Here is a 17,920-nt window from a genome sequence, read left to right on the forward strand (position 1 = left end):
AAAATGATAATCCAAATTCGAGTCGAGTTTGTTAAAAGTTTCGAGGATTGCCAAAAGCGCAGTAACGAGAGAGTAATATTTAATTTTGAAGGCGACAACATTAATGTAGAATAATAAATTTTAAAAGTTTTTATTGTTCTTAAGCCCTCCTCGCATCATTACCTTGACCCAGTCTTGGTAATTCGCCTACTTGGAATAAAATGACTTAATGTGAAGAATGCAAAATATCGTTCGAGGCCGTAGAGTAAATTATTGAAATCTACTTGAAAGAAAAAAAATAACATTTGCCATGTTAGCACTCACTTAAAAGTGTATGAAAAGTGATAACAGAGTGTGTTTCTATTAAGTTGCACACAACAGTTCGCTGAAATGCCGTAATGCTTTCGTGGACCCTGAGGAGGTTTAAAATATTGATTAAGATTTCGCTACACCAAAGCACTACCGTGATAGCAAAAAACAAATGCCGCGCTTCGAGTTGAAATGATCAATTATTAGAACCGAGAGGAGGACAGAAATTGAGGACACATGAAAACTAGAGAAAACTCGATTGCAACACTAATAAGAGGAATTGGAATCACTCATTGCGGAAACATTTTCTCCAGAAAAAATTGTGAGATCTTCGATATCATAAGGGATGGTGAGGGACAAGCGGATGTGATTAATGGCTAACGAAGGCGTCAGATGAAAACAATGGAGCAGGTGAAGCAGCATGGCAAATGCGGAATGTGATTTTCAGTGACTCTTAAACGAAGCTATTGTAAAATACTTCTTCAGGTGCAATTTTCACTTCTCACACAAGAAAAAAACGTACATTCAATGCTGTAATATAGCTTAATTCATAATGTGAAATATAACACGCAATAATGGCTCCTTTAAGTAAACAATAATTGTTGCAGAATGCAGAATTTTCAAATGCATGCTAGGATTTGTGTGAATCATTTCATAAGAGAATAAAGAAGCATATATTTCGACTGATTCATCGGCGAACAATGAAGGGCATATAGGATGGCGCCATCTGGCGAAATGCTCTGATTTAATCCCTCTTCAGTTGCGGTAAGCGAAGGGTCAACACGGAGGAAAATTTCGGTCGAATGGACGGGAAATCTACGTGGCGGAAACGACCCTTTGGCTGTTCGACGCATGACGGGAGAAAGAAGGAAGGGAGTTCGGGACTGAGGGAGGCGAGGCAGTTGGCCTTTTGGTGGAGGCATTCGAAGCGGAGAGGCGAGCGAATATATATGCACAAGGCGGAGCACGATCAATGCTCTATAGGCACCCGAGGAGCCCAATGCGGAAGGTGATTTCAGCGGCCCTTAGACGAAACTACTGCGGTGTAAATACTTCATCTTGTGCAATCTGCACTTCTCTCACATGAACAAAAACAGGCAAAAATTTCAATGCTGTGCTATAACTTAATTCATAAATGTAAAATAAAGCGCATATGAATAACGCATTTATTAAACGTTAACTAAAGTTGAAGTAAAAATTAAGTAAGTCTTCTAGAGCAATCTGCACTTTTCACATAAGAACATAAACAGACTTAAGTTTCCATGCTAAGATATAACTTCATTCATAAATGTAAAATAAAGCACGCATGGAGGGCGACTTTTATTAAACGTTAACTAAAATTGAAGTAAAAATTAAATAAGTCTTCTAGGGAAATCTACACTTTTCACATTAGAACAAAAACAGACTTAAGTTTCAATGCGGTAATGTAACCTAATTCATAATGTAAAATAAAACACGCATGGATGGCGCCGTTATGTAAACAATGATTGTTGTTTTATGTATAATTTTCAAATGCACGCTCGGCTTAGTGTGAATCAATTCATAAGTAAATTAAGAAGACTTGAATTAAATAGATTTTCTTAAAATCTGGGTTGAAAAAAAATCGATTCCTTCCTCTCCCGTTTGAATGCTACCACTATTAATGTATAATTTCATGAGAATAGCAGGCATTGGTTGAAGCAAAAATGTTTTAACGAAATGTTGCTCATGGAAGCAGAATATAGTGAAAATAAGTTTTGAATTCATGACGACTTTGGAACCTCAGTTTAAGATAATATAGTCTGTACCTGTAGTAGTACCATACACATCATTTTACCAAATACAGTCGTTGTTACCATTACAAAAAATTAAGAAGAGAGATAAGCTAATGCCTGATTGACTGAAATGGATTTGAAAGATCATGAGGCTATTCTGGGCTTCCAGGGGAATGGGAATCCCATATGACCGAACCGGGTCCTACAAACACCCAGGGATGGATATTATGAGTGGCACCACCTAGCGAATAGAATTTCAGTCGACCTGAGGCTTTCCTCCCTATTGCATGCTGCTCCTGAATTCTATTCGGGTTCTCCCCCGTGTAGTGATCACCATATCCGCCGAGGTTTCTGAGCTCGAATCTTAAATAGCCTTTCTATACATTCTTTGAACGCAATTAATGACCCATACCTAGAATTTCGCCGACGGTAAGCGAAATATGAGCGTGACCCGGTGTAGTACCCGAATGACATTCGCCGGAAAGCAACTATTTATCGTGAATTGGAGGATATGAAAAACGCTGTTCTGAGGCAGCGGCGAGCACAAACTCTTCGCTGATACATTGCACTTTAGCTATTGGCTATTGCATTGTGAGGAAAAGTCGAATTTGCCACTACGTCTTCCTCGTGGAATACCAAGCGTTTTTGCAGTTAGCGTGGCGACTAGAGTGGGTGGCTTCCTATTCCGTGGGTATGGGTTCGAATCCCGGCGGTGGCAGAGTTATATTATACACTGCCTGATCCCCTGAGTGAGAGTCCTATGTGCAGAGGGTACTTCAAGCATAGAGCTTGGACCGTTGGTGGGGACGTTAAACCGTGGTCCCTTGGTGCCTTTAGTTAAGAGCAGGCTAATTCTATATTTACCGTTTATTTTTATTTTTTGGATAGAAAATTGTTTTTGTTCTTAGATGACATAAGTCGTAGAGCAATAAATATTTATTTCTAAATCTAATGCTCTCAGCTGCCTTTCAAATACTATTGTAACTTCTCCTGTATTTTGGTGAAAAATATAGAAATATAGTAAGTAGCAAGAAAATAATCATAATTCAACTCAGCTGTTTTGCACGCTACTACTTCAGTCTTCAGTAGTGGCCCATGATGAGAGCACAAGAAAGAGGAAATTCCTCACAAATCCGAGAGATAAAGGGTTTCGCGGCGACTGATGCTAATTAAACGCATTGAATTAAGGTGCTGATCCGTCTGTGCGCAAATAAAACAAGCGATTTTGGATTCCTTTCTGAAATTCTTGATTCCAACTCTATAATGAAAGCCTACTTTTTCTGATAATGGGTGGATCGTAAGGTAACTAGAAATATCATAAAACCGAGTTTGAATGTGCTTTGTCTAAATTACGGCAGCTATGAGCATAGGCGGATTTAGAACGGAAATTCTTGATCCCAACTCTGTAATAGGAACGTACTTTTTCTGATAATTGGTGAATCGTAAGGTACCTAGCAATACTGTGAAACAGAGTTTGAATATGTCTTGTCTAAATTACGGCAGCTGTGAGCATAGGCGGATTTAGAGGAGAACATTAATAGAATTTTCTAACTGCTTCAAATCCAGGAGTGATTTTGCTGAGACTGATCAGTTTGCTTCAGTTATGAACGACGCGTAGAATTCCCTCATAAGTAAAATATCCCTATCCGGAAACGAATGCAAGATTTTACAAGCACAAAATGAGGATCCAAGAGGACACAAGACTCTTCAATTTAGACCCATTTACGAATGGAACATTGCGCACACAGCACAATATTTCCCTATGCATAACACAGAAGCGGTAATAATGAACTAGGCGAAAAAAGAAAGGCAAAGTGTGCGAAAATAAAAGTTGACGAGAGACTTGTCAGTGTAACGTTTGATATTTAAATGCTGACATTCACGGTTGCCAGGGAGTTGTTGATGAAAAAGGATAAGGGTGATTGTTGAGGAGATAAGAAAGGGAGAAAGTTGTTTGAAGAAGTGAGGCGATAAAAAACTATAGATGGAAAAAAATAAAGCGGTTTTTGAATAAAAACAATCATCTGCCTTTACAAGAGAGAGAGCGGAGAGCTTTATCAAACCATTCTCAGGTCCCTAAAGTGGCGTTCACTACAAACGTAGAATGGTGATACTTGGCTTACTGCAAATCAGACAAATTCGTTACGCATTCTTCCGATAACAACACTAACCGCTCATCGATCGTGGAATCGATTTTAGATTACTCACAATAGTGTTCATGTCTTTATAGTTGTAGACCAGAATATTTTCTTTGCTACTCATTACAAATGTTTTGAGAAATTCAAACTCTTCTTCTAATTACGACACTAGAGTTACGCCATTTCAAGCTGTTGTAAACTAACAGGCGCTCTTTAGAGTTTTCAAATCCATAATTAAGTGGTTTTAAAAGATTTAAGACAAATAAGCGACTCTCGCTTTGATTGTTACCTTCTTAAGGCTGTGCAATGTTAGCCCTTAGCGACGCGATGTGGATAAGAACCGGAATCAATGTCCTAAGCCACCTATCCATTGCGAAGATTTAAGTTCGTGGGGTTTCCGAAGGTTTCATTCAGGATTTCAACCCGTGACCCTTTCATCAGTAGGCCAATGCTCTACTACCCACTAAGTTAACAAGCGACCGATTTCGTCCGTGAAGAGGAAGAAATATTTTTTCCTTAAAACTACCCTTGAAAAAAATTCTAGTTGTCCGAGTTTGAAGTGTTGAGGGAAGTTCCTAAATGGTTATGCTGAAATCAATTCGAAATAAATTGAAACATATTTCTAATATCCCTCAATATCGTCAGGAATTCATGCAGAGGCTAAAAAAACTATAACCGACTTTTTTGAAAAAAGGTACGGTTTATGACGTACTAATACAGAAGCTCAACTTTGAACGATATTTTCTCAAAAAATTATTCACGTACGACCACGTGGTTCCATGCAATTAAAGAACGGGCTCATATTAATGTTTTCCCTTGGTGAGAAATTTATGATAATTATAATAGCGAAAAAAGCAAACTCTGTAATTTTTTATTTCTAGGCTTATAGAAAATTTAAAATCACTGTCGGCACCGAAAACAATCGAGCATCGAGAATTTACGATAGTACAACATTTCAAAGTCAACTTTTTGAAAAAAAACTTTTAATAATTTTATCAAAGTTGAAAAACTGTTGCTAAATCAACGTCGCTATTTTCGCTACTTCAAGGCTTACAGAAAATTTAAAAGCGCTATCGGCACCGGAAACAACTCATTGAGAAATCACCGAGGTACAACACTTTCGACAGACACTACAATAGGAAAGTCGACTTTTTGCAAGGCAGTAAGAAGCAGCAGCCAGACCCTGGCTATACCCAAAGATTTGAGCTATGCAAACAACCTATTGAGCAGTTACCGAGGGACGGCCCTTTCGACACTACAACGCAAAGTCGACTTTTTGCAAGGGAGCAGGAAGCAGCAGCGGCAGCAAGACCCTGGCTATACCCAAAGATCCCAGGGTCAGACGCAGACGAAAGGGCCTCTCATTTCCCCTCCCCTCCTCTCCTTGAAACCCCCTCCCCTCCCTCTCCCAGCCCTCCCCCCTCCCGCACTAAGCCACCGCCACTCTCGCTAATGAGTGTCGCCGACTCAACCAGTCAGCCACTGGCCACTACCACTGATTTGGAGGGGGGCGTGGTTCCCCCCTTAAGAATCAACGGGCTTTGGTCACCGACCGAGGGGATATCGGGCTCATGGCCAGGAGAACCCTTTTAATATCCCTAGCGAAAAAAACACACGATGCGGGTTAGTTCATTGGATAGAAGTTCCATTTTATACCGAAAAATAAAGGAGTTGTTTGAATGCTTGGCAGAACTGAACAGTGTAAACAAATCATCGCTCGTCTTTTTTTGTACGCGGCTGGTGTCATAACACACGTAATGGCACACGCCTAATGAGACTTGCGGGGAAGCATTAAGATATACAAAAACTGGCGTAGAAATTAGTTTCCACCGAACATTCATCGGTACGACATCAAATATTGTGACGTCTCCAATAACCTCCACCCTCCGTCACAGCAACGTACACTTCGCACGTTGATACTTCCATCAGGTACATATGGCCGCGACTTTCATTTTGATTTCTTATTTCATTCGACAGTGGGCTTAAGCCAAGTCGTATTTTAGATCTTATAATCATCGTCATCACTGGTCAGCAATCCTGAGTTTTTTTTAACGTTTATTTACGGTGTTTTAGCAGCCACCGCCACACGCCAATTGAGGCATCTAGCGGAAGATTATGTAGATTTAAATTCTCAGGAAATAAACTAGCTATCTCAACGCGCAGAAGAGAATCTGCATGTCTTTAGCTAAGTCGGGGATGAGATCTTGCCTCAACGCAAAAAAACTATCATACAGGTCGTACTTCTGATCGTGATTGAGCGATTGCAAGTGAAAGTAATTTTTCCCATTTACGTGCGTATCGGGAGAAATTCTGCAGCAGTCAATTCACTTGAGGACGATGGGTGACAACTCTTCTTGAGAATTCTTGAGCACGTGAAGAGCCAATTTGAAAGACTGCAGAGAGAGGCAGAGGGGGAATTATCGCTCGTCTACAGATCGGAGGTTCCAGGGTTCGAACAAGAAAAAAAGCCTTCGTAAGAATCCGGATAAAATTCATCAAATGCATGGTGAACCAGAGAGAGGAACGGAATTAACTTAATGTGCAGAAATACGTCAACCAGAGGATAAACAACTGGTCATTTAGCCCTTTAATCACGCACTATTGAGCATTGACTAAACTATACACGGATATTAATTCCCCTCATATCACTCCATCCCCTTGAACGCGCGAAAATATCAAGCGTATGATGAAATCACACGACTCTTGCGATTAAATCTGAATGCCGATTTGGATGGGTGATGGTAGAGCTCACCCCGTTTATGAAGAGGGAGTGCGAATCCCCCACAAAGTCACTGGGCGCGCGGTGCCCTGATGAATTGAGCGCTTGGCTTCCTGATCGAATGGTCACAGGTTCAAGGCGAAACTTTCGGATTTCCCGAAGAAAAATTCTCTATTATATAGGAGGCCCAAGGGAAAGGAACTGGCTTCCATCCATACCCAGAATACTTGAAAGCCACGCGCCTGTGCGTTATCACGGGGTGAGCACTACTCACGCCCATCCCAACCAGCCCTCGACCCGGGTTTAATAATAAGATCATCATTGAGTGAGCGGTTTAGTCACGGGTGAGCTCTGCTCTCACCTGCTGCCCAATCAAACAGCACACCCCAGTGGTGGTGAGGAAGGCTTTAATTTAATGGAAGAGGGAGGGAGGGGTACGAGGCCAAAGTGGAGTGAGGAGGGGTGGGGGAAGAGCAGGTGCGAGAGGGGAGGGACCCTCACCCTCTCCCACGCCCCCCCTCCATCCCCTCCCACCGCACACTCACGCAAGGCACGGAAGACACACAGGAGAACAAAATTAAAAAAAAAACACACACGCACTAAGAGGCACGCACAATTTCCTCAAAAGCACACATATCTTTGAACACACACTCCTCTAATCATCCTCCAAATTTTTGACGCCTACTCTTTCCTCTAGACGCGTGCGGCTGAGAGGAGTCGTGAGTGTCACTGAATCACCATGGCGACCGCCTTGCGGCACGAGGCGGATAAAAAGGCACGGCGCCCCAACGGGCGACGAGGAAGAAGAAGAAGCGACGATCGATATGCGCACTCGCTAAACTCGGATCGATACTGGAATCGACGGGGCGCCTCGCCGATACACGCACCGCGTCGTGGACATTACGCGTCTTTGCACAAACACACCCTCACAGTACACATGATAGAGATAATGGGGGCGTAGATAGGGAAGGAGTGGATAGACTCACGCTTGTATGCTTTTGGAGAGGGGCCACCGCTCCATGGTCGCCTGGTACTTCATATTCTCTATCTGCTTCTTGAGCGCGTCCTTGTCCATCGTTCCGAGGATTGTGGGATCCAGGTTGACGGTGGCGCCGCGGCGCGGGCTTTATATAGGAGGAGAAGCGACGGAGGCGGTACCTGGCGGCGGAAGCGGGAAGCGCAGACCACGCCCACCGCTGCGGTGACGTCACTGCTGTCGAGAGAGAGAGAAAGAGAGAGGGAATGAGAGATAAAGAGAGAGAGAGATAGGCGTGCAGAAGGAAGTTTCGGGTGGGCGAGGGGGGGGGGGGTACGGAGGTGTGGGCATCGCGAAGGGGGCATTTTTAGGATACTTGGAGAAGGGGTGGGCATATGCCAGCCACCTCGTATTGCATCCGTCTGTTCCGGGTGAAGAGGAGTCTACAAAAGGAAGGGGTTTGCTGATAGTGGTCGAACTATGTAATTGGGATCCAAAGGAGACTATATGCCTCACTGTATGTATTCCCAGGTCAGATAGAAACTATAAATTGAGAGATACATTTTGCCGAAAGTGTGTACCAACGAACAATAAAAGACTCGAATAAATACTAGGTGGTAGGAACTCACAATCAGTAGCGAAGCCACTACAACGTAAGCATTGTTAACAACGGCTCGTGCAGCACGCATCAAATAGCTAAGCATGCAGTTCAAGCAACGAAAATATTTTACAATAATACATTTTCCGCTGCTTTTTACGGATTATTTAGAGCAATTTTCAGTGAAGTCGTGGCACCAATTAAAATATTAATTTGGAAATAACTCAAAAGTCATGGTTCAGTGCCAATTTTTTACATTCTTCACAATTTTGATGTTAAGATGAATCAGTAATTTTTCTAAACTTCCTTTTTATAATTTAGTATCCATTTATCCCTTCCAATGTATTTTCAGGGATTTTAATTTTTTTCAAAGAATTACGCTGATTTTACGATACAATTCTACGTAATAATCCGAAAATGGCTCATATACATAGAGACCAAGTCGTTTTAGGATTATTAAAATGATATTTTATGCCATTTTTATGTCATATATAGAGGCATATTTACATTCTTATGAACCTCCACAATAGTAGCTCGATGCAAGGACGAGTATTATCGGCTTTTTTTACACACTTGAACCCATAGTACACAGCCTCCATATCTTCAACCCAGTGTTGCTTGACGCAATATCGAATTGATGATGCGTCATTGAAAAAATTGAGCATTTTCCGCTCATCCAAGGATCTGTAGACATGAACCAAATTTATATTACGATGCAAAATTTAAAGTTCAAATATGTAGCTGCCGATATAATCCGGATTGAATTGCAAATGCACGAATTTTCAAATGAAATATCCTCAAATGTGATATTTGTTTTCGAAACAACATTGAATTTGAAAGGATTGAGGATTATTTAATCCTCTGAAAAGCCATTAAGGTATCGTTCAGGCGAAAATGGATGGCTGAATATCAACACCAATTGAGGAAGGAAGAACACCCTTCAGATGGCTACAAGAATTAAATACAGCGGTAGTTGGAAAATTCGCTTCTCAACAAATAATTTCGACAATATTATATAGAATACGAAGTAATTATCGTCGGAACCGCATTAAAATTTTAAGTTTCCCGATAAAAGTGGCGTATTTATTTCTCCAGCAATTATTTATTGCTTACATTCTGGCGAAAAAGGAAGAATGGGATCCTCTTAATTAGTAAGTGGCCTAGTGATCGTGGGGTGCAGGGATTAAATCTGGGTGAAGCATATATCACCAAAGAAACTATTCACGCGGTGCACGGTGGCACCGGCAAAGGAAATAACCATCTCCCCTATTCCAAGAATGCACGAAAGTCACGGACCTGACGATTAATCTAGGGGTGAGCTCTACCCCAAAGGAAGGCAAAAAAACACTTTTTACTCGAATCTCCTATGACACTCCCCGCCTTGAAAAATCAAGTAAAACTTGACTATAAGCATAATGAAAAATTAATAACGTGCCGTAAAATATTATCATATCTCAGTCCACGCAAAACATAATTCCAACTCTATCCAAAAGCGTAATATAAGGCGTCTAATAGAGATAATTATATCAGTTGTGGTACTTTTTACATATATCAATTTGAATATGAATATATATTTGAATATACCGCACTTGAGGCAGCTATCAGTATTGTCCAGAAGAAAACTTTTATGCCTGAATAGTCTAATTTAAAAAAAACCGGTTGTCATGTGTGGAAGGACAGCGTAAGCGGGCACTACCCTTACCCATGAAAAAGTAACCTTCGTGTTGCTTATCGTAGTGAACAAGAGACATCAGAAATTTATATGCATAAGGAATCGGCCATTGCGCTTCAATTGAGATGCAGATGAAAACAACCAGAACTCAGACGCCCGAGAAATGGAATTAACAAACGCAGTCACGGGATATATACATCGATAATTGGAATTTTCACGATTAATCGGAGCGTAGCGAGGAGAAAATGCAATCGCAAAATGAGCAAAACGAACCAGCTTATTACATTTTGTTTCGAAAAAGCACAAAAAAGATAAATCCATTCATTCTGCATGCTTGAATTGCAGAAACCATATTATAGAGATAATCTCCAAGAGACTGTCGGCACCAGCTGATTACGACGTTCATCTTGCAGAAAAATAAAAATTTCAGTTCATCTTCCTTGTAAAACTACATCCAATCATTTACTTAAGACATTATAGGGAAGTTTAATGTCAATAACCTTGGTATGAATTTCTTATGAATATGATAAAAAAATTTACTACATCATTAAATATAGCCCTAAGGATAAAGATTGAGGTAGCTTCGTTGATTATCGTCAGCAGGTTGGTTCCCCAAGGCCGTGACAAAATTGTACACGCCACTGAAGTAGGGACTAGTTGAAACTGCCTGGAGAGTTATTCTGTATTTAGACACCATGGAAATGCACCGTTTCCGTGGAAGTAAGTCCTTCGGTTACTTATGCGCTGCCATGGGTTAATCATTAAACTTCAAAGCAATTCCCGCATTTGGCTAATTTCGCAGTGCCAGCCGAATTTGAGACGAATTTGGAAACAGAGAATAATCTCTTACGTCTGAAACTAACTGATACCAAGTAATGGTCAAACTAGAAAGGTGACGTGACGTCAGTATTTATTGACTCACCCCATTTATTTTCTTTTAATTCGTAAAACGGAATTAAACAGCTAACGTTTTCCTCATCCAACATTTGAATCCCTCATACGGTCATTCAAACAGTTGATGATTTGCTAATGATAAATAAATACTCATGTGATGAGAAACTTGCTCTGTCCACTGCATGGGTCACCACTACCGTCACACACCTCACGAGCCGCGCTGCGCATGCGCAACCCCCAACAGATAGCTGAAAACATGCCATGAATGGGATCCTTAGTTGCTAATATAAACAGTTTGACATCAGTGGGTTCTTGGGTTAACATTGGACCAACTGCAGTAATGGAAAAGGGTAAAAATGGGCATACATATTGAAGCGACCAATTACACTCTGCAACGAAATACAAACCGCCAAATAAATCGAAAATTAACAACTTATTAAAACCAAAATAAATACAATTATTACATTTCCATTAATGGAAATAAAACTTGTCGTATGTTATAAGGTAGATGCAGAAAACTAATTGCTTTAAAAATTCTCTACATTGGAGAAAAAAATAAATATAAAAGCATAGGAAGGTCGAAAATGATCAACCGCACATTATTTTTCATCTTCTTTCTATCTGAAACGGAGCATAGGTAAAAAAAGTTAACCTCATTGTGCTATCGATGAAGATATTTTCTTTCGAAAAACAGTAATCGTGGCATATGTGCGCTGCACCGAGGCTCTTTAGCATTGATTAGAAGGTAATTCATTTTGAAATCATTCACATTGAGATGCGTTGGAATTTTTAAATGCGCGATCATGAATTTTCGTGCACAGTAAATCAGCGCTCTGTGATAATTTCACGCGCGAGAAGGCTTGCTGCACGAATGCGATCGTTACTCATTTTCGCCTCGATGGCCACGCAAAATGAGTTTTCAGATTTACGAGCAGCGAATGGAATAAATCAATCTGTGATCTGAAAGTGGACAGATGCAGAGAACATGGAGATGCTAAACACCAATAAAACGTCAGGGGACGCTGTTTTGCGAGAGCTTACTTCTTTACCCCGGTACGTTGGTAAAAAAGAGTGTAAAAAATCTAATCGTAAGAGGTTGTAAAAAACAATTGTGCTGATATTTGCAATATCAGTTGTATTCTATGTTTACTTCGATATCGCTGATGTTTTGTCCTAGTTGGTTGGCAACCAAACAATTTTATTCGTTGGCGACTAAACAATATATGCACTTAACAACAATACATTGTTGTGAAGTGCATATACGTTATGTGCATGTATGTTGATACATTGTTGTGTGATGTTCTTAAAATGAAGTATTAATCGATCAGATGAAGTCTTATCATTCATTTACACTTATCACCAGAATCTTCCAGCGGGAACCTAAGTTCACGCCAAGAAACTGCAAAATTGAGCCATCACAACCGACACAACAATATTTACGAATTGAGGAAACTATTTGTTTCTAGGTAACGATGGGCCAATTGTTAGAAGTTTTCATAACTAATGAAACAATGGGAGAGGGCGAGAATCGGGGAGTCGTGTGAAGGACTTGGTGGCGTGCAGAAGGAAAGTGACATGTGCTTCGGAAAGGTGAATCATTTGAGGACTGGTGGGTGTATAATATACACTGTATATGCGTGTGATTAAGGATCAGTGAGAGATGAGGTATTGCTCTTGTGTCTGTTTCGACTCCAAGTGGCTTAAAACAAAAACGGGAAAAAGTGATAGGCCTGTCTAGTGAGAGCCAAAAGAGAAGTGATATCTTTGTTTTACGGTGTGAAGAGTTAGTGTTAAATTGTACTACGTGAGGAAAAATTTATTTTTGACACGTCAGGAATATTTTGAATAGCAGAAAGAGAAGTAATTTTCATGCATATTTGAATTGATAAATATGATTTTAGGAATTATTTTAAGGTATTAACGTTCTGTACTCAACACAATATGAATGGTAATGTTTTTATATTCCAAAATCAAAATCACTGCTCGCCTTTCCAAACGAGGTGACTGACACTTGGCGGCCAAAACGTGAGCCTAAGGAAAAGTGATCGCGTGAATAAGTCCGATTGAGTGCAGGTGGTTTTCGTGATTTTTGACGGTATCCGTGAACATTGCGATTGATGCTATCAATATATTATGAAATGGCTTCCAATAAATATGCCATCGTAAATTAATTTTGACTTAAATTTTTACCGATTGAAGTTACGAGTAATTAGCATTCGGCAATTGCGCACTTCAGGAGGCGACAAAAACAGGCCTACAACTTCCTGAACCAGACGTGATCGTAATGTTGTTTTTGATGTTGTGTTGATGCTGACATCCTTCGCTAGCAAGATCGAAAATTTAACCTCATGAAATTTCCCACTGAATTTTTACCAATATAAAGCACATCAACGTCGGCAGATACTCCCACAGATGAATTATCACATGATATTTGATTGATAGGAAATGAAGTATTTAGTACATTCGTTCAAAGGTTGCTAGCCAACTTCAATATACAAGGTATTTTATGAGTGATCTGCAATACTTCAGGAGTTAGTAGGGGAGAAAATTTTAAATATTATTTGTCCTACAATCATTTGGTCGTCATGCCTTTGTAGCTGAGCTATGGCAACACAAAAATTGTTTTGGATGCTCTTTTCAGTTAACATGAAAACTGTTTTCTTATCTATCCAAACTTTTCAGCATTTATTTATGTACTCTGTATTTTCAGGACATATTAATTATTAATGTTGGACGAAAATTTGTGATTATAATTGTTTGAAACAATTAAAATTTGGGCTTAATTAAACGAGAGCGAGTATCAACAATACAATTGCGCAATCTTATCCATTTTGGTATTAATTGTTCCAGATAATTATAATCGCACATTTTCGTCCGACCTTAATTGTTTGATGCTCTTGAAAGTCCACTGTATCAAATAAAATTTCGAAAAGGCTGGATACCCAAAAAAAAAACAGTTTCCATGGTAACTGCCAAGTGCACCCAAAAAATGTTTGCGTTGCCATAGATGTTTATGGACACAAAATGCTTTAAATTTTCTTCTCTACTACCTCTTGAAGTATTGCAGAATCCTTCTGAAACATTGTGTATATTTTAAAACGTGAAAGACTTCGGCTATCGAGACCACCGCTAAATTCAAATAATGAAAAAACAGACGTAAACATGTAATGCATAAGGCCGTTTTCGCCCGATCGCCTCTCTGTTGGTTATTAATTAATGACGCTGCCACCATCCGTAATTGGATTCGCGGATTCACTTTTTTTATCTTCGGTTGTCATGGAAACATGCTGTTGCTAATTTCAGAGAAAAATGAGTGATGCTTCAGCTAATGTGATAATTTTGAGACAAGTACGGGAGCTAAAGGAAAATCTATGGAAATGATTACTTATTAGACTTTTATTTATCCATCTGAGGAAATAATTTCGGCTATCTATCTTGATGGAAAATAATTATAACGAACGATAAAAGAAATCGCTTCATCTATCTCAATAATTAGCACATGGAGCATCAGGGAGGGCCCTTCGTGGACCCTGAGACCCAGTTACAACGAATTATGTTGTGCACAAACCTTTTACTTGCATAAAGCTTAGAGTAAAAAGAAACTAAGTAGAAAATCCACCGTCAAAAATTAAATTAATATTTGCTGAGTATTTGACACAAATATTTTTTTATTTTATGCTTAATGTAATTTTTCTTTTAAGGGAAAGGAGATTCCAATGCAGAATTCATTAATGAGAAACTTCCATGGGTTAATAATCATCTGATTGTGAGTCAGCAGTTTACTCCTATTGTTCAAAAACGGAGTTAAGTACGTGCCGAGAGAAAAAGAGCTGCTAAAATATATAGCGTTCCGCAGATTTAATGGTATATTAAATGCTACTGGGACGAAATCGGCGGCACGCTATTGACCCGTTCATACAACTTCGGTCGAGTCCGTTATCCGTGCCGTGGGCGCCCTTAAGCACCGTCGGAACGTGCTTTGGTCACCGAGATACCATAATTAACAGTGTCCGGCGATACCTTGTGGAAATGTTTGATATCCATGAGAATAAACTATGAATGGTAAACTTCCACACAATGTTATTTCAAATACCGACCCGGTATCGACACGTAGTGTCATTATCAAGGTACAAATATACAAGGTACAATCCCTCGTCCCCCCCTTCTTCAATCATCACCCACATTTTCAGTCAAACTGTCTCCCCCCTCCCTTGCTATCCTTTCCACCCCACACTTCTCTTGCTGGACGGTATGTATAGAACGAGGAAGGCCACAATTTGTACCTTGATAATGACACTACGTGTCGAAACCGGGTCTGTATTTAAAATAAAATTGTGTGGAAGTATACCATTCACAGTTAATTCTCATAGATACCGAGATATCAGTTCGTTCACAGGTTCGTAACACTGCTATTTTTCCGTGGCGAGCGCTGCAGGTGCGGCCGAAACCGGAAGAAAGAAGTGTGAAGAGGAGAACGATATGATTATTTCGAGTCATTGGGGGCGAAAATGGATCGAGGATGCAGCTTCGGCGTGTTGGAGGTGGTTTCCAAGAAATATAAATGAAGTTGTTGATGAAGGCTTCCGCGGAGAGGTGCAGTAGGCGAAGCTTGATTTCCGGGCTGTACTTCGCATCGATTCAACTTCGTACCGAAAGTTTTACTGGCGTTGCCACAGGAGTCTTCAGGTTTGAAGTCACTTCAAATCTGGAGACGCCTGCGGCAACGCGAATCGATGCGAATAACAACCCGGAAGCCTAGCTGCGATAGGTGAAGTTATTTGCAGTGTGATGCAAATTTTTTGTCTCTTGCCATTCATTCTCCGACGAGTTTTAAACCTGCGGCACGCGAGGGCAGCTCTGGGTTACCACGGTCGTGTGAACGTAAGTTGGTTGGTTACCGAGGTCGCACGATGATACCGGGGAATATAATTGCCAAATTGACGGGAAGACGAGTAGGTGAACGTCCGGATATGTAGTCACGGTGCTTAATGAACCGAAGGGGAGTTCATGAAGGAGTTAACCGTGGCGGAAGTTATAAGGGAGGATAATACAAGGGTACAATTAGGCAATCTAATCCGGAACTCAGCGCTGTGGAAAGAATCTGAGAAAATATGAGCACGTTTTCCAACCATCTCAGAGAATAAAAATGGGTTGGAAAGGTGAAGAGAATTTATAAAAAATGAACGTTTAGTGTAACTTCTTACCCTATGGACATTTGACAAAATGCAGAAGAACAAGTGAAACAAAAAAGTGTGAATTTTAAGTGAGACCCTCGCTTCGACTAAGACGTTACCTCAAAGAGCTATAAGAACATGAAGATTTTCAGAAGCGTAACTAGGAATATGCTTTGCGGGGGATGAGGGACATAGGGGGCGACTCCTCCAACCCCTATCGGGGATTCGAGAAAATTTTTGAAAAATGGCATGCCTGGAAATGCATTTAGCATCATTTTGGTACTTAAAATTAACTTAAAGTAGATGCAGTTATTATAAATAAACACTAGGCAATAGTTTTATAATACTTTTTTCTATGAGGCTTTGGGGGGGGGGGGATATATCCGCTTCATCCCCCTCCATTGTTACGCCACAGAAGATTTTAAGCCTAAATCGGATTTAGTTAGTTCTTTTAATTCGAAAACTGCCTTCAACTGTTTCTCACAATGCTCGGCTTTGGGGAGGATTTTTATGTTCATTTAGTTAAATTATTGTACCTTTTTAAAGCATTTTATCCGAATAAAATACCAATTTCAACTCTTAACGGTATCTTCAGGTAAAGCCAGTGGTTGAAAATTCAAGTTCAGTGTATTTTATAAGCATCTTTTCATTGGTATTGTCTTTGATTTTCCCCACCAATCGTTCTCAATAATGCCGTAGGGTACTTCTGAAAAAATTATGATGTTAACTACAAATTTTCTTAAATTGTTGAGTTATCCTTCATTCAAACTCTCATTTTTCTTTACTATTAGCATTTTTAACTGAGAAATAAGCACAGGAAAAAACATCGTTTTAAATAAAACAATTTTCAGTTGTGTTTATGGCGTACGACGCACGTGTGTACACAGTTTTTCCGTGTCATTTTACTTATTGTTCTATGCGCTCGCAGTTTAAGTATATCGATAACCCTGAGTTTACTTCGTTGAGAACAATTGAAGCACGGATATGCGAAGGACGCAATGCAATGTGGATTTCGTTTTTTAACGTGAAAGGAAAGGGGGCGGGGATGAGGGGGGGCCTCCCCTCCCACCCACCTCATTCCAAGGAAACTCACGCCCCAACGAATTCGTGGAATGAACGTGACAGGAGCTGAGGGCGCAGGAAATAGTACGGTGTTTGCGTTACCAAGACAAACCGTTTTAATTAGCTGACAATTAAAGTGCTAAATTAGATAAAAAAACAAAAGACTAACTCGCTCATTCCCTTCTAAAGCAATGAGGTGGATTTTCATTTCCTAGACCTTAGAGGAATAGCAAACGTTGAAATTATTCTGCGAACTGGAGATGGATTTCGTCTCAGGCTGTTTTTATTATTGCTGTTATTTTGGGGATTGGGGGTGGGAAAAATTAATTGAGGAATTGACCTACTCATACAAGAATATTCCGGAAAACGGCATCGTATTTCAGAAATTTACACAAATGTGTAACTCGATGTTATGTTTTTTTAACGCTTCAGATATCTCGAGTTTAGGTCACATGTAATGAAAAGTGATTATTGACAACATTTCGACTTTTTTTATCCTTTCCATCGTCAGGACTACAATAAAGTCAAGCAGAAGGGACAAAAAACCTTGGTAATTACAAATACCTTTCATTTAGTACCACAGGACTGATAACACCTTAAATTTTCTTCCAAGGTATTTCATCAACTATCGTTGATAATCTTCAA

At 40.0% G+C, this 17,920-nt stretch overlaps 1 protein-coding gene across 2 annotated transcripts in view; it reads right to left on the minus strand.

The window, feature by feature from the left end:
* LOC124156335 (guanine nucleotide-binding protein subunit gamma-e) overlaps nucleotides 1–17,920 on the minus strand; it is a 231,443-nt gene that overhangs the window by 84,334 nt on the left and 129,189 nt on the right. The window contains exon 2 of one of the 2 annotated variants that reach the window (XM_046530840.1): nucleotides 7,886–8,109. In XM_046530840.1, coding sequence (XP_046386796.1) covers nucleotides 7,886–7,974 — 89 coding nt within the window. In that variant the 5' untranslated portion in view covers nucleotides 7,975–8,109. Of the gene's footprint in view, nucleotides 1–7,885; nucleotides 8,113–17,920 lie in introns of both variants that reach the window. The other variant, XM_046530831.1, reaches the window with a different exon arrangement.

Source organism: Ischnura elegans, chromosome 1 (genome assembly GCF_921293095.1).
Source record: "Ischnura elegans chromosome 1, ioIscEleg1.1, whole genome shotgun sequence".
Classification (NCBI taxonomy): Eukaryota; Metazoa; Arthropoda; class Insecta; order Odonata; family Coenagrionidae; genus Ischnura; species Ischnura elegans.